Genomic DNA, 26,398 nt, shown 5'->3' with positions numbered 1-26,398 from the left:
ATTACTAACAGCATTCAGAGGCGCTTTTTGGAAACAGTTAGCCAGCTCGCGGTCCAGAGGTCGATTCACCCCGGTCCTGTTTGTGCCTTTACAAAACCAAAACCAGCTCTCAGACGAACACGATGAACAAGTTATGCTCCCAGGTAAAGACTCTACCACTGCAAAACCAGGGAAGCGCACGACATGGACAGAGCACGGTCAAACGGACGGAACGGTTTGGGGTGGTGTGTTGTGGACGCTTGGTTAGTGTGAGTGATAGTAGTTTTGCTCTGTTGTGTTGTTCTTAGGGCCAGAAAATATTTTCAGTGTGGACAGACTATATCGAAGGATGTCGCACAGTCAGTCAAGGATGCCTGTGTTTTAATTTGGACTAAAAGAGATGGACAGAGAGAGAGTGAGAGGGAGAGAGACGGAGAGAATGAGCGAGCGATAGAGGGGGGAGAGAGCAGGGAAAGAAGAACGAGGGAGAGAGGGAGAGAGAAAGAGAGAGAGGGAGAGAGAAAGAGAGAGAGAGAGAGAGGGGGGGGGAGAAAGAGAGGGGGGGGGGGGAGAGAGAGAGAGAGAGAGAGGGAGCTCAAGATTGGAAGCTGGAAAATTCAGATGCCAGCCAACCTCTGCGTCCACCACATGTTTCAAAAAGCCTTTTTTCTTTCTTCCTTCCTTTCTTTTCTTTCTTTCTTTCTTTTTTTTTTCCCGGGGAAATATATGCGTCTGGAAGAGCAGATCACCATGCAAGTCCAGATGCCTCAAATATCACAGATATTTCAGATGCTCTGTTTCAGATCTGTTATGAAAAAAAAAACAACACCCCTTTGATAAACTGACTTTTCAAAAAAAAAAAAAAAAAAAGAGCCTTTATAAGAACGGGGTCAAACAACCAGACGATGATGAAAGATACCGACACTGACCGGTTGGGTCGGGTTCTCTATGCAAACGGACAGAGAGGACCGAAAGATCATGGTATTACCGAAAAACGGGGGGGGGGGGGGGAGACGCACGTAAAGGAGGCCAGTGTCTTTGGGGGGGGGGGGGTTGTGTGATTCTGAGGAGAGGATTGATTCTGTGGACGGAGGTTGACAAGCCAGTGTGAAAAAAAAAGGAGAAGAGAGCACATGAAAAGATGGAGCTATTTTTCCTGGTTACTTGGAAGAGTTGGAGTGCGTGGTCTTATTTTAGACACTGTTGTAATGGTTTTTCAGTTACGTAGTTAGTTCTTGGCCCTAATGCCACCAGTATTAGAGCTTTCATTCCAGTGAAGCTTACATAAAGAGAGAAAGAGCGAGCGAGGGAGGAAGGTAGAGAGAAAGAAGAGAAGAGGCAGCATAGTAAGTTCCTCTGAATCTCACTCTTTGACACTTCTCCACCACAACAGTGTCCCTCCCTCTTTCACACATCCTCTCTTTCTCTCTCTCTCTGTTTCTTTCTCTGTCTCTCTGTCTCTGTCTCTGTCTCTCTCTCTGTCTCTTTCTCTGTCTCTCTCTCTCTCTGTCTCTCTTTCCGTCTCTCTCTCTGTCTCTTTCTCTGTCTCTCTGTCTCTCCCCCCCTCTCTCCCCTTCCCTCTCTCTCTCTCTCTCTCTCTCTCTCTCCCTCTCTGTCTCTCTCTCTCTCTCCCTCCCTCTCTGTCTCACTGTCTATCTCTCTCTCTCTCTCTCTGTCTCTCTCTCTCTCTGTCTCTCTCTCTCTCTCTCTCTCGGTCTCCAGCTCGTATATATGCTACTACCTGTGCGTCATTACTCACTGTAAACGCCCCCCCCCCCCCCCCCCAAAAAAAAAAATTTGTGTCATTCCACACGTCACACATGGAGCTGAATTCATCATCACAGGCTGACTGACTGATGGCCTGTCTTTCAGCGTGCAGAAACCTCACAGGCCACACAGAGAAACCCCGTTAACCCTACAGAGGTACACAGGTCAGACTCCGACACACACTCACTCACAGACAATGGCTTAAACCGTTAGTTAGTTACATTAGTTAAAGCAATAGTTCTTTCTGTCCCTCTCCTTCTCTCTTTTCTCGAAGTGACACACGCCTTGTTTTAGTCTGTGTTCTGCCATCTGCCACATAGAAAACACACACATACGCGCATACACACTCTATTATACAACATTCTTCACACCTTCTTCACAGCTGCATGTAGGTGTGTGTGATTCTGTGTGTATTTGTCTGTTTATAGCCGTAACCATTGTAAAGACCCGTAAAGGTCTTTCGTTTTTGAACGGATTTCAAAATGGCAGGGTTTTTATACACAGACTGCTGTGTGCCTTTTGAGAATGAGCTTTCTAATTACGGTGATCTCATCATTTTGACCCAAATATTTAATATTGGATTCGATTTTATTCTAAATACACAGTTTTGGAAAGGGCGCGTTTTGTTTGCGGCTGCCTTGCTTGGCTGGGATCATGTGTTTGTCTTAAGTTTTAGAGGAATTTCCTGATGCTCACCATTCCCTGTCGCTCTTTCGGTTTTTCTCGTTCTCGGTTTCCGTCTCAATTACATGTCCGTGTGTTTTATCTCTCCTTATTCGTTTTCTGCCCTGTTATACCATTGTTCGCTCCCCCCCCCCCCCCCCAAACTCTGCATGTAACACATGGCAATGCATTCTCTCTCTCTCTCTCTCTCTCTCTCTCTCTCTCTGTCTCTGACCTCCAGGTGGTTGTTCCATTTCTCGGTGTGTTCTGTGTGTGACCTCTGTTTTGTAACACTGAGGAGTTCCTTATTGCAGCAGTGATGACTGTGTGCTGTCATTTTATTCTCTGACAGATTATGATAGTGGATTAAGAAATAGAGAGAGAGAGAGAGAGAGAGAGAGAGAGAGCTGTAGTGGCCACTCAACCTCTAGCTTGCGGCCCCCACAACTTCACTTCATCCATTCAATCTTTTGGTTACACGCTTGTTTTCGCTCTCTTTCTTTACTCTAATCTCTCCCTCTCTCTCTTTCTCTCTCTCTCTCTCTCTCTCTCTCTCTCTCTCTCTCTCTACTGTCTCTATCGCTCTCTCTGCTAATCTGTACATGACTTTCACAGACAGGTCGACAGGAAAACAGCTTTGATCGCTTCCTGAGGAAATTACGCCCACTTCCTGTCTCTCTTTTTCTCTCTCTCTTGCTCTCTCTCTCTTTCTCTCTCTCTCTAACGCACGCACGCACACGCGCACACACACACACACACACACACACACACACACTCACACTCTCACACAGTTCCGCCCTGCTCCTTTCTGCTCAGGCGCCCGTTGAGGGCAGTCTCCCTCGAGAGAAAGCTCATCAAGGCCCCCCCCCCCCCCCCCCAGTCACCAATCAGAGAACATTGCCTCATTCCCTATAATGAACCAAGGCTTGATTAGAGCCAACGATAACCACCTCCCTCATTTTACTCCCCCACCCCACCTCCTCTTTTCTCCCAACACAAACAAGGCCCCATTAACAGCTATTTTAAGGCAGCGCAGTCAAACAGATAGGGCAGACAGGATGCCGGCATTGTGTTTAAGGGACCCTCCGGGTGCGTGAGGAGGGGAGAGAGCAGTTAGGAGCGGACCGTCCCCCGAACGTGTCTCTCTCTCCCCCTCGAAACCCTCCCTCGGGCCTCGTCTCCGTTTACCAGAGAGGCGAAGCGCAGGCTAACCGTTCAAAAACCGCGCAAATCAGGTTTCTGCCATCGCACCGCCTGGAGGTGTGTGGGTCACACGTTTAAAAAAAAAAAAACACACACACACACACACACACACATATGCATTGGGTCTCAATGCATCTCCACTGCCTGCTTTTTTTTTTTTTTTTGGAACTGAAAGCTAGAACGAGGTTTGGAGTTCTCCTACAGAGCACCGTAGCACTGTGACACTAATAGTGACCTATAGAAAGAGTGCAGAAAGTTAATGAGAGAGAGGATTAATCCTTGACTCCTTGACTGCGTCATTCACATGATACTGACAGTAAATAAAAACGACTAATGTCATTAAATTCATCCCATGTGTGAAACAGCACATGATGCGGCGGGCGTTACAGGAAAAGATGTTAATGTTGCCGCATGCTGTTATTTTTGGATGAAACGAGAGAAAAATGTCGAGGATTTGATTTTAACGACGGGATGAATTACGCTAAGATGACGCAAGTTCTCCAAGTTTCTTCTTGTCTGGAATGTTCATTGTGTCGAACGTGTTATCAGCGCTAACAGAGCTGTCTTGATTAGTTTAGGCTGTTGAGCGGAGAACACAATGGATTTTAAATCTAAAAAAGGCCTGTGTGTGTGTGTGTGTGTGTGTGTGTGTGTGTGTGTGTGTCTGTGTGTTGTCTTTTATACTACGGGTCAGTGGGGAAATGCACTGATACATTTGATCCCGTGGCCACTGTATCTGTTATTGACTGTACTCATGTTCCCATTCTGTTTGTCTTCAGGCTAAGACCTGCTCCATGTGGCCCCTGGTTCTGTTTGTGTGCGTGTGTGTGTGTGTGTGTGTGTGTGTGTGTGTTTGAGCGCTTGATTACGATGGTCTACTTTTGTTCTTCCGGAGGACAGCTATTTCCCACAAGGCATTCTGACTCCTATTGTGATGTCATTTGCAGGAGCTTGATTGACAGGTGCCGGCCTCTCCCACCGCAGCATGGACAGTGAAGACGCCCATGAAGGGGTGAGGTCACCGGTGACCACTCTCATTCTGTATTTCTGTTTTCTCATTGGCTAATTTTAAGGAGCAACACCCTGTGAACATGTTTGCGGGAACGGTGTGACGTTTGAAGCTTTCTCTCTAATTCACTTACTCATAGTCTGAAAGGTGAAATGGTCTCTTATCTTATCTGGGCATCTCTGCTCTTCTTGAATAACTGTCAAAGCGAAAGAGAGAGAGAGCGAGAGAGAGAGAGAGAGAGAGAGGCTGCTTTCTCGTGTTTCCTTTACTGAATAAATTCACTTGCCTCCCACTCTCTTTCTTTGCCTTCTCTCACTCTCTCTGTCTCTCTCTCTCTCTCACACACACACACACACACACACACACACAGACACACACACAGTGAGTATGTATAGATGAATGCCAGCTGACACTTGTATGGTGGAGGGAGGAGCGGATGCTCACCACTGCACTGCCACAGCTGGCCCGTCTCACAGCCTCCAGTCATGCCACCATCCGGAATGTTCCAAGTGTTCTTCTCTCGGTCCAGACCGGGGAGGGGGGAAAGATATTCTCCCCCCACAGATCCATCCCAGAGTCAGAATCTCACATCTGCACCCCCCCCCCCCCTCCCCCAACCCAAAATCCCGTGGGAGTGGTACAGGCCAAACCGAACAGGAGGGAGTTCGGTTTGGATAGACACAGACCTCCTTTTTGGGTTAATTACTGAACACTGCTGAAGGAAAAAAAAAAAAAAAAACTAGAGAAACACAGATAAATAACTTTACTCAACACGACTGTGAGATTGCGTTTGTTTGACACTCTGTGATACCCAAGCGTTTTTTTAGGTTGCTTTTTTTTTTTCACTCACTTTAATTCGCAAGTTGTTGTGCAACTGTGTACTTTGTCCTTTTCTTCCTCCTGGTACAAACAGCTTCTAAATCTCTCACCAAACTTAAGAAGTAACGACAGCTTTCGTTTTCCTCAGCCGCCAGTTCACTTAAAGTTCTGCATTCATCCAGTTCTACCCACTCTTATACGAGATGGGATGGATCGCTATGGAAACACTAAAGATTACCTCATTGCTTCCCATTGCATTCATAGTGCATTTTTACACATGATTTGTGAAAACATCCATTTCGGGCCCCTGACGAAAAAAAAATGACAGAGCGCTCGTAACTCTAAACTCCCAGGGCTAAAATCGAGATTTGACGGGGAATTGTATGGAGACGTTATTGAAAGCGTCTCAAATAGATCCAGACACTGCTGAGAGGATGTGATGCAAGCAAAGGCTTGGGTAAGAGTTTGGCTAGAGGTTTTTTTTTGTTTTGTTTTTTTTTTTTCCTCCTTGTGCACAGAGTGGTGGAGCATGCACTGGCCCTGTTTTAAAAAGAGAGAGAGGTTCTATGCTCAGTCTGAATCCAAGGTTCATTTCTTCTAGAACCTTCCTTCACGCGGTCTCGGCGATGGCCGAATTGCCAAAATTCAACCAGACCAGAACCGTTCGCGGTTCCCCCGTCTATTTGGACTGAGTGCCACTCCTCCTTGACTGTGAATGAATGCTTTTAGTTTCCTTAAGCGCTGTTTTTTTTTTTCCCGTCCTCTGACAGCTAGCCTGCTGTCCTCTTGACCACCACTGTCCCCTGTCCACTCTTTACTGAAGTCTTTGCTTATACTTTACACTGAAGCCACAAACCACAGTCCACAGTTTGTTTCAGATATCACTTCTGCTTCCCCTGTCTCCTCTCAGGGTTATTTAAGGATTTAAAGAGCTACTCACACACACACACACACACACACACACACACACACACACATACACATACACAGAGAGAGAGAGAGAGAGAAAGAGAAAGACCCACTGCATACCATACTCATGTCCACATGGCCACACAGACGTGTGCAGTACTTAGCTCATGCTTACCTCAGTCAACAAAAGAACAATCACTCACTCATTACCTGCAGCGCTTACACACGGGCAGACTTCTCCCTTGCTAGCGCCCGCACACACACACACACACACACACACACACACACAGTAACAGTCCAGCGGCAGCTCTGTCTCGGTGGTCTGGGAGACAATGGCGCGTTTGTGTGGCCGTGAGAACTGGATTAAAAGGGACTTTTTTTACAGACGCGGGTCGCTGTACCTGCCTGTGGCTGCCAGTCATCGTAGCGCGTAGAGAAAGGGAGCGACGCCAAGTCCGTCTTCCTCCGAGGCCTCGGACGAACGCACTACCTGTTTCTCAGACAACACCTTTCCCTCAGGAAGAAACACGGGTCTCACTTTCGACTCCACTAGCCAACCTTTCATAACTATAAGGCCGGCTCCCTACCCCCCCACCCCCCCGCGTTGAAATGCTTCGCTCTCTCCCTCGGACTAGAGTTCACAACATGAATGATTCAGGATAGCCTCCAGTAAGAAAAAGACCTGTGCGTTAGATGGAGTTAATGACAGTTACTCTGTCTGTGTAGAATAGAATTGCTTTAACCCTATTAGCAATTCTCCGTATGTGGTTTAGAAGAAACTGAAATTAGGTCTCTGACTAAACCAACTTCTCAGTCACACCCAGAATCACCATCTCTCTCTCTCTCTCTCTCTCTCTCTCTCCTTCTCTCTCTCTCTCTCTCTCTTTCTCTCTCTCTCTCTGATATGATGGCTAATGTGTCTGTGTTCCTCTTCAGTTGATCTTCTCCAGAGATGTTTTGTACACTAGCCATCAGGCCTCTGTTTATGTCTCCTCTCTCTCTCTCTCTCTCTCCCCTCTCTCTCTCTCCATCACCCTCTCTCGTACCCTGTCTCTTCAGCTCGGGACAGTGAATCATATGAGAAAAATAACATTGAATATGTGCACTAACATTTTGTCATCTCCCTAACCTAAGCTTCTCCTTTCTCCCTTATCTAACCCCATACTAACTGTGTGCTTCTTCTCTTCAGTCATTCACAGATAGGTGCAGCTTCTCAAGGTTAGTTTTTCAGTAAAGCCGCTACCAGGAAGTCTACGCGTAATTAATGATTATGCTTTCTCTCTCTCTCTCTCTCTCTCTCTCTCTCTCTCTCTCTCCCTCTCACAGCGGGGGCTTTTCGGAGCGCAGTCGCCCAATCCAGCCATGAGTATAATTGGAGCGGAGGACGAGGACTTTGAGAATGATATTGACCCTGTAAGTGACCTTTTCCGCTTCCCGTGTCGCTCTCTTTCTCTCCACACCACTGTTTTTACTGCTACAAAAAGCGCTATTCAACAGCGATGAAACTCGTATTCAACAGGTAGGTAGCTCGTATTCAATACACGCCGGTAAGGTAAACTTGCTGTAGGTTTTTACGCGAGAAAAACATATTGTCCATACACGGCGGTGTTGAATGGTATACTCCGCACTGTTTCAGTCACTGAGTGATCTAAACTCTTATTATGGAAGTCTGTGTAGTGAGGGACACCCCGTCCCCCCACAGCTGTGCTGTATTTTGGTTGCCATGGCTAGAGGAAGAGGTCTCTGTGACTTTGGCAAATGTATGATGGTTAGACCTCATTTTGCAGTCAGTTGAGTGACAGACAATTCAGTGCACTTTTTTTTTGTTTCTTTTGTTTTTAATTAACGATTTCATACAGAGCACATGCTATAGACACAACATTGTAAATTAAAGCAACATGTGTGCACTATGCTACTTATAGGTCAGGAATACAGACAGTAAAAAAAAATGTAAATATTATAAAGACTTAATATACAAACACAGAAACCTCAAAAACTAAAAAAATGATTGAGGTCACGTGAAGTTCATTTTTTTGCTGATGTTTTATGAGAAACAGTGGCAAAGATGGTGTTATTAGCGAGTGTGTCAACTCTGGTGGGAAACACGGAGCACTTGATCCTATGGTTCCTGCGATGGTTGGATGGTTGAAGCAACGAGACAAAAGACATACCAAAGTCTGAACCGGTTGACCACAGGTATAAACTCAGGATGTGAACAGGCTGTTTCATAAAGAGCAGAACATCATAGAGATGAACACGGTGGTTTGGTCAAAATGAATCAACCTGGTTCTGACACCTTAAAAAAAAAAAAAATAACTTGGTTTTGTGAGTAACTTGGCACTGAGAACACAGGAGGCTATCTTCTGAGACATCGGGGGAAAAAAAAGAAAGAAAAAATGGACACATGGTCATGGCCAGATGAGTCAGCCTCCGCTCCGTGCTCGACGAATGGGCAAATACGCGCGTGACACACGCCAAAAGAAAACCATCACCAGTCGACCCCCGCTCGGAACGCCAACGGAAGGTTCTGGAACGCCCAGAGTTTTCCAGCTCCGTCAACAAAACATTAACTGCTGTCATTTTTCTTGGGAGAAGTGTGTTGCATCCCTTTTGAAAGAGTTCCAGACAGCCCGAAAACCGTGTGCCAGACAGTTTTGAAACTGTTTTGGTCGTACATGGTGGCCTAGCACCTCATTAAGAGGCATTATTTGCGTGTTTTGTTTGGCGGATCTTTAGTTTGATGGATACCTACCTCTGTGTTTTATTTATGTATGTGCCTTTTAACTGGAGATTTAGCCATCATGTCGAAAATTTCTAGGATTCTTCTCTAGGAAAACTCTACGCGTTATGGTAACGTCTGACTCTTTTCCTGTGCTGTTTTTTTTTTTTTATGGCAGTTACATTCTTCTCACTCTCACTCTGATGTCTTTCTCTCTGTCTCTCCCTCTCTCTCTCTCTCTCTCTCTCTCTCTCTCTTTCTCTCTCAGACTGTGGATGATCGGTGCATTCACTTTACCAGCATTGAACTGCTGAAGACAAGGCCCACACACCTCCTGGTTTTCATCCAACATGTCATCTTACAGTTTGACTGTGCTCCTGTGGTGAGAAGCTTTAACTTACACCCTCACTGGGAGTGTGTGCGTGTGCGTGCGTGTGTGTGTGTGTGTGTGTGAGAGTGCGTGTGTCCGTGCATTTTTCTGCTCATCGTGCATTGGTTTGATGAGACTTGAGCTGCATGCAGCCCCGGCTTGGTTCTAAAAACACACTTCCGTCATCTTCTCTGGGTTTGTTTGTGGGTGTGTGTGTGTGTGGTCTTCTGAGAGTGTGTGAGTGTGTGTGTGTCTGTGTGACTTTGGTTATTTTGTGGAAACGACAATAGAGCATATGACAGTACCTTAAGGTATCTACCTGACTGTGTGGGTGTGTGGGCATGTGTGTGGACGTGTGGACGTGTGGACGTGTGGACGTGTGGGCGTGTGTGGGCGTGTGTGGGCGTGTGTGGGCGTGTGTGGGCGTGTGTGTGTGTGTGTGTGTGTGTGTGTGTGGATGTATGTGCGCGAGCGTGTGTGTGTACAGAGGCTTGACTGCTTTTATCTCTATTTGCACGTGTATGTAAGGGTATCTCTCTGACTGTATGGGAATGAGTTTTGATAAACTTGTCATGTGCTAAAGCATGAGTGTCTCTCCCTTTATTTGGCATGCAGACACTGTGACCCCACACCCCAGGTATTGTCCCAATCCAGCACTTTTTTCCTCCTTTTCCCCTGTTCCCCTCTTAGTGCACACTACCTTATTTAAAAACACACCTGAGCACATCTTCTTAGTGCCCCTGTTTGACCTGTCACATATAGATTCTACTCTGTGTGCTAATTTTGGTTTTCTCAAACGTTGTCCCATAGACCTGCAAGTCATTGTTTTTTGTTTCGTAGTTACCAGGCATCTTTCAACACCTTGAGTCACTCACTTCCCCACCAAGTTGTCTCTCATTACCACAGCTGTCATTCTCAAAGCCCCATCGTGTTATTCAGTAGACTCCTCCTCCCCTGAATGTGTTGAACAGAGATTTAATATTTCATCTCGATGATGTCTGACGTTGGATTGGATTGTGACACTTTTGCCTCTCTCTCTCTCTCTCTCTCTCTCTCTCTCTCTCTCTCTCTCTCTCTCTCAGCTGTGCTTCCTCCATGCTGACCTCTTCAGGAACATGAATGCCAAAGAAACCAAGAAGCACTTTGCTGAGTTTTACCAAAACTTCCTGGATAAAGGAGCAGTGAGTGGAATGCTCTCTCTCTCTCTCTCTCTCTCTCCCTCCCTCTCTCTGTGGCTTTACTTCTTTGCCCTCTGTTACCCTCTATTCTCTTTTTTTTCCACGCTTTCTACTTCTTTACCTCTCTCTCCCTCTCTCCCCTTTGCCTCCTTCTCTGCCTCTCTCTCGCTCCACACACACACACATGCACAAGTCGGTCAACAATGTGTTGCCAGTGTATTAAGAGAACTGAATAGATTCCGTTATATTAACGAGTAAAACAATGCTTTTTAAACGAACGTAAAACTATGGATTCACCGATCTGATACTGATATCGGATATCGGTCCGATACCGACTCAAAATAGTTGCATAGGGTATCGGTGACAATGGGGCCAATCTATCAAACTATTCAATTCAATTCTGTGTTATTCTTCGTTTACGTCTACATACGAGCACTACGTCGTGCGTCAGCAGTGCGCTGGAAGACCCGTACATTTCGCTAGGAGAGCTAATGTAGCATGGAGGGAGCTGACAACAAAGGGTCAGCAGTTTGGAGGTATTTTCACACTTGCTACGGCAAGTTCTACAAATATCTGCAAAGCCAGTGTTTCAAGGTGTGGCACTAGCACTGCAAAGTATAACGCAACCAACTTAATCAACTTAATCAAGCACCCCCACAGGCATCATGCCAAAGAACACGATGAGTTCAACCAAATGAATAAAACAGGGACGATTCAAAGAAGCAGTTCACTTGGTCGGATGCGTTGCAAAGACGCGAGAAACTTCCCAGTGATAGTGTGAAAGCGACAAAAATAACGGAAAGGGTTTGTGACTTATTTGTGATTGTTTATATTTTGTTCTCATTTGATGCAGTTGTGTCATTTTATGCTGGAATTTTAGTTCCTGACCAGTTTGTTGCTGCATTAAAATGTTTACACTTAAATTGTAATTCCTGTTAATTTTGAAGATTTTTTACCAAGTTGCTGGTGCGTGATTATTTATTATTTTGATAAAAAACAATTCAGGAAATTTATATATATATGTATTTGCTACATTGTGTTACATTTATTGCAGTTTGTTGCATTTATTTGTGACACAGTCAGGAAGGCGATGTTTAAGTCAAGCCTGATGTTGCCATACATATAAAAGAATGACGTCAGTCTCTTCCACACAGTGAGGCAAGAGCTTATTAGTTAAATGCTGGTATCGGATTGATACTCGGAATCGGCCGATACCCAAAGACTAGGTATCGGTATCAGTATCTGTACTGAAAAAGACAAATCGGTGCATCCCTATGTAAAACAGAGCAATTGAAATGAGTTTTTAACTCATTCTGATGCTGTTAATGCGTTGAGAAGTCCAGTCTATGCATGCCAGTGTTGTTACTGGTCTGTGAATGGATACGCAACATTAGAATATCCTTGTAATTGGCGGTATACCGTCCTTTTCGACATTTGTAAACGTTCACCGCTTCCCTTGACCCTGTTTTCTCACAGCGTATTCCTGACTGACAGCTAGCTTAGTTATTAACGGAATCCATTGGCCTGTCCTGTGACAGCAGTGGAGAAAGGCACGCCGCTAAATGGAAAGATTCTTTTTGAAAACTGCCAAGTGGCTCCTCCAGTAACTGTTTGCTTCCAGTTTTAATGCTAAGTTTAGTTTTCGGCATAGTACATTAGGTTTAAAAGACAGCTTTAGTGGAAAAAACGTTCGGTTGATGATGCTAGCCAGACGACACCTGCTAACATAGGACAAGCGCGTCTGTTTGAGCGTGGACTCTGGAGGCTCTAATTCAGTTAAAATAAAAAAAAAAGAAAGAGAAGTAAAGAAAAATTAATCTGTGGCAATTTATTTCCATTTTCCTTTCCATTTCAATTAAAATACAGAGTTTATTAAATATAAATGTCTTAAATTAGCGCTTTAGTTTTTTAGTTATGATTAATCATGATTGGTTTTAGTTTTTTTAGTTAGGATTAATCATAATTGTTCACTACTAATTGCCCAGTTGATGTGATTTGTTCGTTTCAGAAAATCTTTCGACACCGCCACTAGTATCTTTATGAACCTACATTTTGTTTTGCCACATCATACTCCCTGTATTAAATTCTAACGCGGTTATGGTCGAAACATTTACATTAATGATAAACCTGTCATTTTCTCACACAAGTTTACATTAGGCCTACTCTCTTCGTGATGTGAATACTGTTGTCCATAAAACCATTTCTCTTTCTGTCTTTCTTTTTTTCTCAGCCATCATTTATTCTCTCTCTGAATTTTTAGCACCGCTCCCATCTCACTTGTCTCTGTCTCTTCCCCCCACCTAACTCTCACTTTCTTTCATTTTCCTTTATTTGTTTTTTATTTTTGTTTCCTTCTATGTCTGGTGTCTCCTTCTCTCTCTATCTCTCTCTCAGTTCCTCTCGCTTCTTTCTCTCTCTCTGTCTGTGTGTTTGTGTGAATCCGTAACCCTCGACTTCCTGTTTTGGGTCGTGGGAATGACCTCATTGGATTTTCTATATGTACTTTCTCTCTCCCCATTTCAGCCAATCATTTGTTCTCACTGCTTCCTCTTGTCTTTAACCGCAGACAAAATCCTCCTTTTTTTTTTTTTTTTGCCTTTCACTCTGTGTAATTTGAAAGTTGTATGTAAAGCCAACACTGAGGTGCTGTGATTTTGGTGATGGTATGGATTTCCTGTGCTCTGTGCTCTTCTGACACCTGGTGGTTACAATGGTGTACTACAGGACACTCAGATGACATTGTTTCTCATATGGTTGAAAGAATGCTCTTTTCATTTCCTGTTGAAAAGTATTCATTTTCAGTGTGACCCCCCCTCCTCCTTCTCTCTTTCTCTCCTCCCTCTCTCTCTCTCTCTCTGTTTCAGGTCCTCAGAGTACAAGTACCAGCAAACGTAGCGTATGAATTGGGTGAGTCCCCATCTCTCCCATTCTACCCTCCTCATTTATCTCTCCTTTTCTCATCAGCCATTGTCCTCCATGTCACTGACATTATGTCTGTGGACAGTACAAAACCCTCCGCAGTCTGTCACGCACCTGTGTCATATTTCACCTGCATTTTATTGCCCGTCTTTTGTCAAGGTCGGATCAAGGGTTTTTATTGCTCATGACTGCGTGTTGAGTTTGATTACAGCAGTATAATGGAGTAGATCATGACAGTATGTTGCATCTCTCTCTCTCTCTCTCTCTGTCAGAGCGAACTCGTCCTGATATGTTGAGTGAGGACGTGCAGAAGCGCTTTGCTCAGGAGGTGCAGAACCTTCAGATCCAGGAGGTATTTAGACAGCTGGACGATTTCAGGTAAGAGCCCCCCCCCCCCCCCCCCCCCCCCCCCCCCCCCAAAACCACCTCCCACAGACAGAGGCACCAACCAACCTCCGCCCGACCTCTTATGCATGAGTCTTCAGTATCTGTCTTCAGTGTTGTAGTACGCGAGTCCAGGACTCGGACTTGACACATTTTTGGTGACGTGGAATTGGACTTCGGACCTGACAGTTTGGACTAAGACTAAGGACTTGGACAGAACTACGTGACCCACCTGTTGCGCTTTCGTTCTGCCTGTGTTGATGACGGAGGAGAGAAATGATGACAGGCAGATCGTCCAGTCCAGAAGTTCCCCCATCTCTGTGCCGTCACCAGTCAGTGCGTTCTTCTCCCAGCTAAGCCTTACGTAATCATTCTAACCTCCATTGAAGAACCAAATTACTGCAGTTACTTTATGTTATTTCACCAAAGTGTTATCGACAGATTGCGATATTTTGGTTCTTGCCACGAGCGTCTGTTAAGGAGCGTTATCTTGATCCAATTCTGCTGTCCTTCTCGGATTATTGCAACATTCCAACGTTTTATGTGAAGCTCCAACAAAACGAAAAGTAAACTAAAGAACTTCCCCCTCTCATCTCTGGATGACTAAAAAGTGGCTTTTTCACATGCCCATCAAGTTTTATTTCACTGTCAAGCTGAGGCAGAGTTTACCTCTTCAAGATCGCTTCTCTGCAAAAAACTGAGAAATGACAAAACAGTGATTTTTTTAAAAAAAAATTCTTTTAATTGTTTTTTACTTAGTTTGCGTTTTGCCAAAAACCTCAAACGCGACTTAAGCCTGATAACTTAGTGTGTAAATGCAAACTTCATGTATTTATAAAAGCACGTTGCCTTGGGGCCTCTTTTTGTTTTTTTTAACAAATGGAGGCCCGTCGTGTCATGTGCGCATGTTTGTACTGACACAGACTTGGACTTGAAAACTCCTGACTCAGACTCGAGCAGGGGAGACTTGAGACTCGACTTGGACTCGAGGTATGTGACTCGACCATAACACTGTTTGTCACGGTAGAAACGATGAATGAAAAATTTGGATTAATTAACTGTATTTTCCACAAATGACCACATGGTGGAGGCATAGCGGGCAGTTTGCCCAGCGAGAATGGGGCGGTGTAAGAAGGAGATGCTTTAGCTTGTCAAAAATAAAAAAAACAGCAGCAAAGTATAATATTAAATGCTGAACCCAGTAGTCATTAATAGGCACAGACAGATGATTGAGGTCACTTATTCACCTGGAGGTCTTGTCAGTGTGAAAACATTAGAAACCTGACCATACTCTGTGCTGTCACATTGTCTCGTGTCCAACCTCAGCCAGGTCTTTCTCCACTGTCATGACAAGTAACCTCACATTCTGATCACAAAACAGCGTTCAGGTGTAATTAACACCGAAACAGCTGAGCAGCAGGAAATTTTTCCTGTAATAGAGTTTGCATGCATTCTTATCTTTGGGCCTGACGTTGATTGTCGGAGGGGAAAGTTGTATAGCGTGTTTAAGCTGCAGATGTTGTCACCGCATCATCAAAGGCTGGGTGGCATTGACTCATCATTTACAGAAAGTGCTAGAAAAACAGGTAAACCACAATTATGTCGCGTCAATACGATTTTTTCACCCCAGATTAAAAACCAGAAAGCCCGCTGTTCAGAACCGTTTCGAACGTGTGCAGTCTACCCTACATGCTGTCGGGCCCGGTCATGCATGTGCATCCCTGATCGGAAATTTCGTCCTTTTTTTTTTTTTGTATTTTTGCAGCAGTGCAGCCATTTCAATTATTTTTGTCCCTTTATATTCATGTGTACTAAAACCCCTCACCTTTCTCTCACCTTAGCAATGAGCTTAGACCCACACTAAAGTTACACTAACCCCCACCCCCCCCGCCCGTCCTGCGGCTCCCCCCCCCCCCCCCCTGTCCGTCGCTCCCCGCAGGCAGAAGAGGATGATGGGAATGACGCCGAACGAGAGCGAGCTGGCGGAAGTGGAGAACCACTATCCCACCGACCGCGTTCCCATGGAGATGAAGGAGAAAGCCATGGCAGAGGGCCTGCTGGACAAAATGAGCGAGATGAGGTGAGCTGTTTTTGTTTGCTTGTTTGCTTGTTTGTTTGTTTGTTTGTTCGTTTGTTTTTCCGAGAGATTCTCAACTCTGGTTTTAAGAGTTCCGTAATAACGTGCACTTTCCGTCCGTTACAGGACCTCGTGAGTGTGATATTTTTATGATGTCGAGTTAGTGTGGGTTCATTTCACGTAGGAACAAAAGCTGTTCTCTAGGTGAGTGAGATAGGAGCAGGACAATGTTTGCTTTAAACGTTGACTTGGATTAAGTTCTCAGAGATTTGCGTAACCTTGTGGAGTCCCTCATCCGCTGTACTGGCGATAAGAGAGAAGAGTGTTGCAGTGAAAAATGAATGAAAATATCTTTTCCTGTGAAATATGAAGGACAAAATCGTTCCAGTTACTGCAAATTGGCCTCTGAGCTGCTGTGTGTGTGTGTGTGTGTCTGTCTGTCTGTTTGTGTGTATGTATGTTTGTGCAGTCCTGCTGAGCTGTACACTGTGTTCACAATGGGATTGAAGGCTTAGACCAAACACAGCATCTCTCTCTCTCTATCTCTCTCTCTCCTTCTGTGTGTGTGTGTGTGTGTGTCTGTCAATACATACTGTTTTCTCTGGCTGTGTCTCCTCACAGCAGGTTGCTGTCAGTTCAGTAAAACACACCACAAGCTTGTGTTGGATGTGCATTCAGAGTCCATCAGAGTGTTTGAGCTTTAGTCAATACTCCGCACCCGCCCGCTAAACGTCGGCTCATATCGAGTGTCAGTCACGCCCCGCGCGATATCGCAGCTCCCGACTGACCTGACGGCCTGGGCCCCCAACCCCGTCCCGCGTCCGGGAGGTGCTTGGATGTCGGGCAGTGCACCGTGAGATGGCTGTTTCCTGTAGTCAACCCAAGTTTGATTTAACCTCAGACTTCGGCGGATAAAAATCACAAATTTCTCTAACTTGTCTTGTTTGCTTGTATGTCTGATGTGAGTATGAATGTGTTCAGTTCTGAACTGCGTCTAGACTTCAACTCTCCGTGCGGTTTTGTGTGTGATTTTTTTTTAAACGATTTAAGCATTGAAACTAGAATTTAATGACATCGCTGTTTGACGAGAGAGAGAGCGCGATGCTCCGGAAGGAACGGCAGATGCACTTAAATGCGCTGTTTAAATACATTACATTGATCTGTAGTGTTAGTAGGTAGATGTTGTTCATGCATAGAGGTGCATGACTGAGTTTTTGTTTGTTTGGGGGGTTTTTTGGGCTATTTGGCATGTAAACACAGATCCAAATGCAGGAAACGTAACAGCGGGGGAGAGATGAGGGCGTCTCAGTCCTGCAGAATGCACGACGCCAAAACTGGGTTCAGCTTTTTTTTCCATACTGCACGGGATGAGATGCGTTAGAGACACTCAGGCTCAATGTGCACTTAATAATGCAGATGCACTCACCATAGATAGATAGATAGACAGACAGACAGACAGACAGATAGATAGACAGGTAGATATGCAGACATACACCTTCTGTATGGCCTCTCAGTTCAGTTACAATCCTCGTTTTAGAAGAACAAGAGAATAGTGTAAATTTTGTCACGGAGGAGTGCTAAGAGATTTTTTTTGCATCTGTTCGTCCGTTCTGCGCAAACGAACTCTTCATGAAAGACAAGCGTGATGTCACAGAGAGAGGGAAAGAGGGATGGAGAGAGGAAGCAGAAGAGAGGGATGGAGTTAACAGTGCCACGTTGGCAGGAAGTCTGTCCGCTGTGGCACTCTGCCAAAAAAAGAAAAGGAAAAAAAAAAGAAGGGGAGATGGAGAGAGGGAGGAAGGGACAGTGCGGCAGAATGAAAGAGAGAGAGAGAGAGAGAGATTGGGGATGTTGATACAGATGAACAAACACACGGAGCCGAAGAAACGGAAGGCGAGCCTTTTTGTGATGTGAATCTTTCCCTTTCTCTCTCAGACACAACACTGTTAGAGTGAAAGACAGAGAAGATTACAGTTAGACACCAGAGACAGGCAAGAGAATGTATGTCTATATGAGAGAGAGAGAGAGAGAGAGAGAGAGAGAGAGCAGCTAGAAAAAGAAAAACGAGGAAAAAGTCTACTGTGTTGCTGATAATACTGGTTCTCCGGTGACTGATTGACACACAGATAAGGGAAGCGTGATAATGGGAGCAGACAGGGTTTGATTCACGCCGTTGCCCGATTGACCTGAGCGACACATTTATTTACCACTGAACAATCGCCTCTTTATCGCACCAATGGGCTAAAGAAAAAAAAGTATTACTCCAAAACAATCGTCTCCCTCTTTCCCAAACCTCTGTCTCCTCTCTCTCACGATCCCTCATTCACTCTCCCACATGCTGTCGCCGTGGTGACCTCACCTACTCAGTCTCTGATTGGCTGCTGTCAGAATCGGAGGTAAAAGGAGGGGAGAGGCACTTTCCCATTGGCTGAACTCCTGGGATTCCCTCTCAAGACCCACCCTCCTTTTATTTTCATAGAAAAACATGAGGATCTGATTTCCATGTTCTTGCAAGCTTGTTGCATCAGACAAAAACACAGTTAAAAAGGCGATTTCCACTGCCGGAGAGCTTTGTTAGACTTTTAGATCCAGTGTGTTGACAGCTTCAGTGCCTTAGGAGAGGAGTCAGTTCTTCTAGTAAAACTTAGTTGCAGATAAGTTTGGATAAAGACTTTGCACAGTTTTGAGCGCAAAAAGCAGTTTTGCAGAATATTGCTCTAGCTTGACTGTAGTTTAGTACAGCATCAGAGATATTGCAATCGGTGCAAGCCAAGTTATCTGGAGTGCAGTTTTTTTTTTAATGCATCTCCTAATCTTTTAAATTTAGGGTTTTTTTTTTTTTTTCCTTTCTTTTCAGTTTTGAAATATCAGAATATGTTCATAAGCTTTTGCTCTGAACAGAAAATCACTAAAGACAGTTTGTATTGGCGAGAGTTAAAGCTAAACAGCTTCAGGTTTCATCGACCCAAAACAGCGCTAGACGTCAGCCCCGTGCGGGAAAGGAAAAATGGTACTTAAACTGAAACGGTGAGTTTGTAAACGCAAAGAAAGCCCCAGAAGCTCCTGTCCTCGGTCGCTGTCTGTTTAGTTTTGAATCGGCAGAACACACTTTCTGATTTTTCTTCTCGTTTTTTTTTTCCTCTTTCAGCCCCTCCATCGTGGCAGATGAAGAAAAATGGTGAGTTTTGTCTTTTGTGTTTTTTCCTCTTGCATTGAACGGTGTTGAAGTTTTGAATTGAAGAGTGCAGAAGTAGAATGTAAACCTTTTTTTTTATTATTATGGTTGATGATGCAAGGGTGGGGTTCAAGGGTGTGGTCCGTCAGAGTTTTATGTTTGGTTAAAGACAGTTAAACTTGTTTTTAGGCATTTTTTTTTTGTTTTGTTGCATGAAATTAGTTTTTCACCGCTGCATGAAATAAAAGATTCCACGATTCCTAGCCACTCAAAGAATCAGGTTTTTTTTTTTAATGTTGAAGAAAAAAACAGCCAAGTTTTGTGGTTTAAAAGTTTGACATTCCTGTTTGAAAAAACCCTTTGTTTCCCGACGGAAATTTGATCTATCGTGTCATGCAGCTGTCGGTTTCACACATATGTGCACACACACACACACAGACGCGCACACACAGACGCACACACACACACATACTCGAACACTTGTGTTGTTCAGTCAATGCTTGTAAGCTATCCCAAGGGTTACAATGGTGATGTTGTGTTATCACAGGGCACACAGTGCAGCTTTCTCTCTCTCTCTCTCTCTCTCTCTCTCTTTCTCTCTCTCTCTCTCCCCCCCCCCCCCCCTCCCTCTGTCTCCCATTTCCGTGTAGTTGTCCTCTTTCTTCTCCCTCTCATTCTCCCCCTCTACTGGAGAGCTTCCATCTCTCCTCCTCCTTCCCCTACTCCTCCTACTCCTTTTCCCCTCCTCCTGCACAGGCCTCCCCTCCTCCTGCACAGGCCTCTCCTCCTCCTGCACAGGCCTCTCCTCTCTCAACTCATTCCATCCCCCGTGCAGCCGTTCTACAGTCTCTGCTCATTTGAAGTGTCTCCAGAATGAATAGGCTTACAACATACTGAATGAATCAGTCATTCTTTAACATGAATCACATATTTCCTCTCTCTCTCTCTCTCTCTCTCTCTCTCTCTCTCTGTCCCTCCAGCTCTGCTATCTTTGCAGCAGTGGCTTTCTACATGAAGCACTTAGGGGTGAAGACGAGAGCGGCCGACACCAAGAAGCCCAGAAACTTCTTCAAAAAGAGGGTAAAACGCATCTCCCTTCACAGCTCATGCTTAGAACATACACCTCTGCCCTGCAGAAATATTTGGACGCCAAGTCACTCATCCCCTACAGGGGGACGTCAGTCATAAGAGGGAAAGGGTCGTGAGGCAGTCGTAAGAGCCCTGAAGTAGGTTTTTTAGCATTGCAGTTGAACTCAGTGTGTTTCCTACAACACCCAGAGATCAATTCATATCACAGAAAGGGCCTGTGTTTCGATTAAACTGAAGCTGCGTTTTTTTTTGCGATTCACCTTCTGTTTGTCGGCGGACGGAAGCGATTTGTTTCGATATGAAGTTTCTCATCTGATTTATTTATTTTATGTGTGTTGTGTCCGTGTGTTTTTCCGTAGCTCTTGAAGAAACCCGAGGAGCAGCCGCAAAAGCCAAAGCAGAGGTTTAACAACCTCCTCACTGAGGCGGGACGCTGGATAGGCGGCAACAGTACGTATCCAATAAAATCAGCTCCTTATCCCTCATGCAAATTTAATATATATATATATATTTTTTTTTAGATATGTGACTTGGAGATACATCCTCCTCATGTAAACTTAACCAAACCCACTGTCATAAAACACGCACCTCGTGTTAAAAGTTATCACGTATTCTCATAGTACGCAAATATAAGTCTGTATTACTTCTACAGCTATGAATATTGCCTCTCTGCACCCTCATGTTCCCGACTGTAGTGCAGTATTATATTAACCACGTTTAAATCATTTTAAAATGGTTTCATCTTGGCCGGATTATATGTCAGTAGAAAGGGGATACCTTTTTAAGGATTGTTCATTACTAAAATCCGTTGTGAGGGTTTTATGTTTGTACATTTTTTTTTATCAATTTGAGTGTCAACCTATACACATCCTAAGCAAATTATTATTAGGCAACATTGTGCATATAGACAATATGAGAAAGTAGTCACCTTCTGTTGTTTGTATAATTAAAGTTATTTGTAGAATTAAAAGAACATGTCTGTTTCGCCATGTTTTCCTCCCGCAGATGTGGAAAACAAATCGAGTAAATCGGACACTGAAGGTACCGCGGCCTGTCGCTTTGTGCCCTCTGGTTCCTTTACCCACCCACTCCCGTATCTCAGAATGATCCACCTCTCTACTAATCCAACCCAATGCATGTTTTTGCATGTAGCAAATCAAACCCAGGGGAATGAGGGAAGGGGGGGGGGCAAGTGGGGAAAACGTTGATTGTGTTGATTTTCGCTGGCCTTAGGCCTCCGATTGTCTTTTAGCACGTTTTTGAATCGATGTAAAGACAAGACCACTGATAGAAGCCAAATTTATGGAATCGAGATTCACACATGACCAGCAGATTTGTTGACAGAACATGGACGCAGGCATCTGCGTGTGGGGCTGCTCTTTGCAGCGCCGGGAGCTAGTCCTGCTAGCTCCTCTGCTTCTCTCAGTGTTTCGCTGTCTTTTCTGTAGGATCTTGGGATTATCGTAGCACTAAAACCCCCTCCCGGTCAAGGACTAACCACCTCTCTTTGACCACAGAGCTCCTGATCTCTCTTTCTTTTCATCCTTCCATCCTTGCATGTGTCTCTTATTCCTCTCTCTCTGTCGGTCCTCCGTTCAGCATGGCCACATTCCCGTCCTTCACGATTGGTCCACACTGAAGGGTGATGCAGGAGTGGAGGAGAGATATGACTGCTCAAGTGGATAAATACATTTCAACTTTTGCTCCTCTGACCTCTGTTCCCTGTCTTTCTTCCTTCCTCCTCTCCCTCTCCCTCTCTCTCTCTCTCTCTCTCTCTCTCTCTCTCTCCCTCCCCCTCTCCCTCTCTCTCTCTCTATCTCTCTGTCTCCCTCTCTCTCTCTCTCTCTCTCCCTCTCCCTCTCCCTCTCCCTCTCTCTCTCTCTCACTGTCTGTCAGGTGACAGTAAGAATAATGAGAAGAAGTCTTCCAGTGGATCTGCTCCCTCTCGGGGCTTTTCGTCTGAGGGGAGCTCATCTTCCATAAGCCGGAAAACAGCCTCCACGGGTTCTGCCAGCATCGCGGGGTCAGATGTCAGTGAAGGGTCGGGGATCAACATCAGCGTCACTTCCAGCCCAGACTCTCCCCACAGTGAAATAGGTAAGAAGAATGCCCAGATGAATTCTGGGATGTGGAGTACGCGTGGTTGAGATGGATTTCAAAAATGACGTGTATGTGCGTACTTGTGTTTGTGCTTGTGCGTGTGTGTGAGTGTGCGTGTGTGTGTCCGCGCAACCAGATGTTCAGTGATACGGGGTTTAAGAGAGAATTCGTAACAAGAGCTAAAAACTGTATTCATCTGGTTTCCCCCCGCCCAGGACTGACCAGCAGTCGCTCGGACCCCCAATTTGTTCCAGAGGGGGGTGACGTGTCTCCTGCCGTCCCCAGTGTGGGGTTGTGTATGTGGGAACCCCCGTCTGCTTCAGAGGCTCCTATTGATGACAATCAAGACAAAGAAAGGTAAGACAGAGATAGAGAGAGAGAGAAAGGTAAAGAAGTAGAGGAAAAGGGAAAGTTAGAATTTGGAGATGTAATTTGACAGAGAAGAAGCTCGCCATCCAGACTGTTGCGCTCTACCCGCACTTTGGGAGTCCTGACTGTTGACTGTGCTGATACTGAGGGAGCGTGGTAAAACTCCCTCAGCGCTTCGTCCCAGCTGCGCACCGCTGCTCCCGCCGCTGCTGGCAATGCTGCTCCCCGGAAAGAAAAAAAAAAAAAACCTGGGGCGACTCGGAGACGCTCCCTTACTCAGAGCGTGAACTAAGTCACACGCTCCCTTAAGCAGCCCTCTCCCCGTCCTCTCCAGACCCTCTCGACTGTTCTGCCATCCTCTTTGCCTCTTTGTCTTCCCTCCTTTCTCTCGTTATTTGTTCTTTCTCACCTGTGCCTTACCTGTTTTGTTTTGTTTGTTTGTTTGTTTGTTTGGGGTTTTTTTGTCTGTTTTCAGCATTGTACTAGAATGATATAATCGGCTTGCGTGTCGTAGTTTCTCTGAGCTCTTTCTGTTGTGTAATTTTGTTTGCCAAGCTGAAGGCTCGGGCGTTTGGGAAGAGAGCTGCGTTCTCAGTTCTGCGTGTATCGAGTTGGTTACGGAAGCGTGATATTCCTTGCGTATACTGCCTATATTTATTATTGACTTAATTATCTCCACTCCTTTGACCTGATTTGAATTGGCTAGTCACCCATCCCTACAAGCTTCCCTCCCACATGAAACAGCCTCTTCCGTCCAGGCAGTTGTAGGCAAACACACTATATTTCTACATTACAAGCTACAGAATATTATGAAATGTATTCATGAGCTTTAAGCTGTCTGGACTTGACAATGAGCGCCCCCTAGTGCCAGGGAGGAGAACAACGTTTTGCCACCGTGACCCCATTCGAGGGAACACAGCTGCCCATGTTTCCACGGTCTGCAAATTAAATACGAGGTGTTTCAAACGAGCCCTGCTATAAGAGAATGCGGTTTCTATACATGCGTACACTAATAAAATGCTTAGTTCACGAAGGGAACTAAACATTTTATAAACGTGCTCTGGGTCTGTTGTAGCTGTGGCCATGCTCTTAAGTGCTTTGAAGCTTTGTCCGTGTCTGGTCACATCCCCGGGTGATCGTTAAACACTCCTGGGATTTGAAAACAGTCATCGCTGCGGGTCTCGCTCATTTGTCATTTCGTGCGAAAGCGTTGTTTGCTTGTGCCGTTTGGCTTTTTCGCTGGTGTGGTGTGCGAGGTCGCTGAGTCGATGTCTGTGGGTTTTTTTTTTTTTTTTGGGGGGGGGGGGGGGGGGGGGGGCTTTTTTTTTTTTTCCTGGCCTGCGTTTCTTACTGGAGAAAGGAGTGGTGAGAGTTGGGGTCAGGTTGTAGGCCTTTGTTGGGTGGTGCCTGTGGCTGTTTGGTAATTGGCTGCTGTCCCGTGTTTTTACAGACGCAAGATAAGGTGGGTGTTGGAGACTGAGGCCCGGATTTGCTACGAGCTTCACCCAGCTTCTGATCCTACACACACTTCAGACAGAACAAAACACACGTTAATGCTCAAAACTTTTACCCTTAAACTACTCACCCAGCAGTAAATCAGGTTCCAGACACTCTGTGTCAGTCCAGCAGGTGGTCTGTACTGTTCAGCTGAACTCTCTCAGTTTCTACATGTGTAATTTTATGACGTGCTAACTTCTGCACTAGTTGAAAGTTCAGACGGTACGTTGAATATGACTACACGCATACGTGTGCTTGTGTGCTTTTATGTATGTAAAGATTATAAGCGTAGATGTTTCTGTCAGCAAATCTCATTATTTTTAAGTAACTTTTATATCAGATTGTGTTACTAACGAGAGTTACTGTGTAGTTTGGTTTAGCCCCAAGCACGTTAGTGACGCGGAGCGTTCGTAACTTCATCGGAATGAGGAGCCTTAGAAGACTGTTGTATTACTGTTACAGGTCACTCCAGTGTACTCCAAAGCCACCTAGAATTATGTCCATTATAACATGCAGTTTGTGCTAGTTACAACTTCCAAATTGAGTTCATAAAATATTATTACGCCAAAGTAGCACACCGCTCTTATAGAAAGTCGCCTGCGTCGCTAAACACATTTCATTATGAGACCACATGTTGTTTTTCCTTCGAGCAAGAGTAACGCTAAGAACACACAGAACACGCACGTCGAGCGAAACACTGAGTAAAGTTTTATCTTGTTCAGCTACATTTATATGCTCTGGTTTCAACTTCAAATATAGACACAGACAAACACACACAGACTTACTGCATGGCTAAGTATTCACCCTCTCGGGGGAGCAGGGTGGTGTAAGGAATAAAGGTTGTGAACATATTAGCGAACAGTAGGGCATCTGTCAGGGTGTGTTTTTGTTGTGTGCAAGGTTGGAAACCTTAGAAGCTCATTAAGCCAACATTATGAATTTTTTAACAGTGCAGCATCGGATCAGAACCGCACCGATACACCGCTAACGACCTCTTTCTTTACTTAATCCAGTATCTAACGCATTAGCTGTTTGTTGATTGTTAGTTTAAGGTACTTTCTAACAGGCTTTCTCAAAGGAGGTGAACCTGTACGTTCAGATCTAGGAGTTCATGAAACTGCTCTGGAAACCCTGTGTTCTGAAGTTTTCTTTTCACACTTCACACCAGCCAGCCTGTTTGCTGGTCACATCACTTTTTCTTTTTTTTTTTTTTGGCATTATTCCATTTTTTTTTTGTCTTTACCCTTCTCTCTGACTCACTCACTCACTCACTCACTCAATCACTCTCTGAAAAATCAACAAGTAACATCTTCCTGTGTCTCTTTTCCATTTTTCTTTTCTTTATGCGCACTCCCCCCCCCCCCGTCAAACTCCCCTCCAACTGTTCTCTCCCCGACTTAACACCGCCTCTCACCCCTTTTTCACTCTCTGCCTCCTGTCTCCGCCCGTCACGTGTTCTCCCTTCGACACTCTCTTTCCTTTCTTGCTCCTCTCTCCTCTCCCCTTCTTTTTTCCTCTGTACTCTGTTTTGTCTTCTTCTGCTCTCTCTCTCTGTGCTATCCTTTCTTCTGCTTCCCCTCGTCCTCCCCGCTGCCTCTGTACCCCTTCTCTGTCTCTATCCCTCTTTCCCTCCTTCTCTCCACCCGTCCCTCCCTCCCTCTCTCCCTGTCCATACTCCCACTGTTCAGGAACGTACGACGTAGCGAGAGCCTGTGCGTGGAACGCCGGCAGTCTCGCCGCAGCGGCTCCACCCGGAATAAACATCAGTCTCGTTCCCGTAGCGACGTGGACCTGCAGGCAGCCGCCTCTGCCAACCCACCCCCTTCTCCCTCACCTCACCACTCCTCCTCGTAAGACTACTCTACTGACGGACCCTAACACCCACACCCACACACACACACACACACACACACACACACACACACACACACACACTCGCTCACTCACTCACTCACTCACTCGCAGGCACACAAACACTCTCTCTCTCTCTCTCTCTCTCTCTCTCTATTTTTCTCTCCCTCCGCCTGTGATACACACACACACACACTCTTTCACTCACTCACACACACACAGAAGGAGCAGCGGAGCACAGCGGGGAGTGACTGACTGACTGACTTAGAGTACACAGTGCTTGGCCTATTGATTGGCCTACTGTCTCACTGACTGAGCGGT

General features: G+C 45.3%; 1 protein-coding gene across 1 annotated transcript in view; it reads left to right on the top strand.

Moving 5' to 3' along the window:
• Positions 1-26,398, top strand: part of arhgef1 (Rho guanine nucleotide exchange factor (GEF) 1) — a 39,721-nt gene that overhangs the window by 6,098 nt on the left and 7,225 nt on the right. Inside the window, exons 2-16 of the mRNA XM_030783421.1 lie at positions 4,560-4,624; positions 7,676-7,762; positions 9,337-9,450; positions 10,521-10,619; positions 13,481-13,523; positions 13,808-13,913; positions 15,859-15,999; positions 19,145-19,174; positions 20,152-20,251; positions 20,620-20,710; positions 21,266-21,301; positions 22,157-22,357; positions 22,576-22,717; positions 24,180-24,191; positions 25,915-26,066. Coding sequence (XP_030639281.1) covers positions 4,598-4,624; positions 7,676-7,762; positions 9,337-9,450; positions 10,521-10,619; positions 13,481-13,523; positions 13,808-13,913; positions 15,859-15,999; positions 19,145-19,174; positions 20,152-20,251; positions 20,620-20,710; positions 21,266-21,301; positions 22,157-22,357; positions 22,576-22,717; positions 24,180-24,191; positions 25,915-26,066 — 1,381 coding nt within the window. The 5' untranslated portion in view covers positions 4,560-4,597. The remainder of the gene's footprint in view (positions 1-4,559; positions 4,625-7,675; positions 7,763-9,336; positions 9,451-10,520; positions 10,620-13,480; positions 13,524-13,807; positions 13,914-15,858; positions 16,000-19,144; positions 19,175-20,151; positions 20,252-20,619; positions 20,711-21,265; positions 21,302-22,156; positions 22,358-22,575; positions 22,718-24,179; positions 24,192-25,914; positions 26,067-26,398) is intronic.

This window comes from Chanos chanos, chromosome 9 (genome assembly GCF_902362185.1).
Source record: "Chanos chanos chromosome 9, fChaCha1.1, whole genome shotgun sequence".
NCBI classification, from domain to species: Eukaryota; Metazoa; Chordata; class Actinopteri; order Gonorynchiformes; family Chanidae; genus Chanos; species Chanos chanos.
This window is presented reverse-complemented; position numbering and strand designations above follow the sequence as displayed.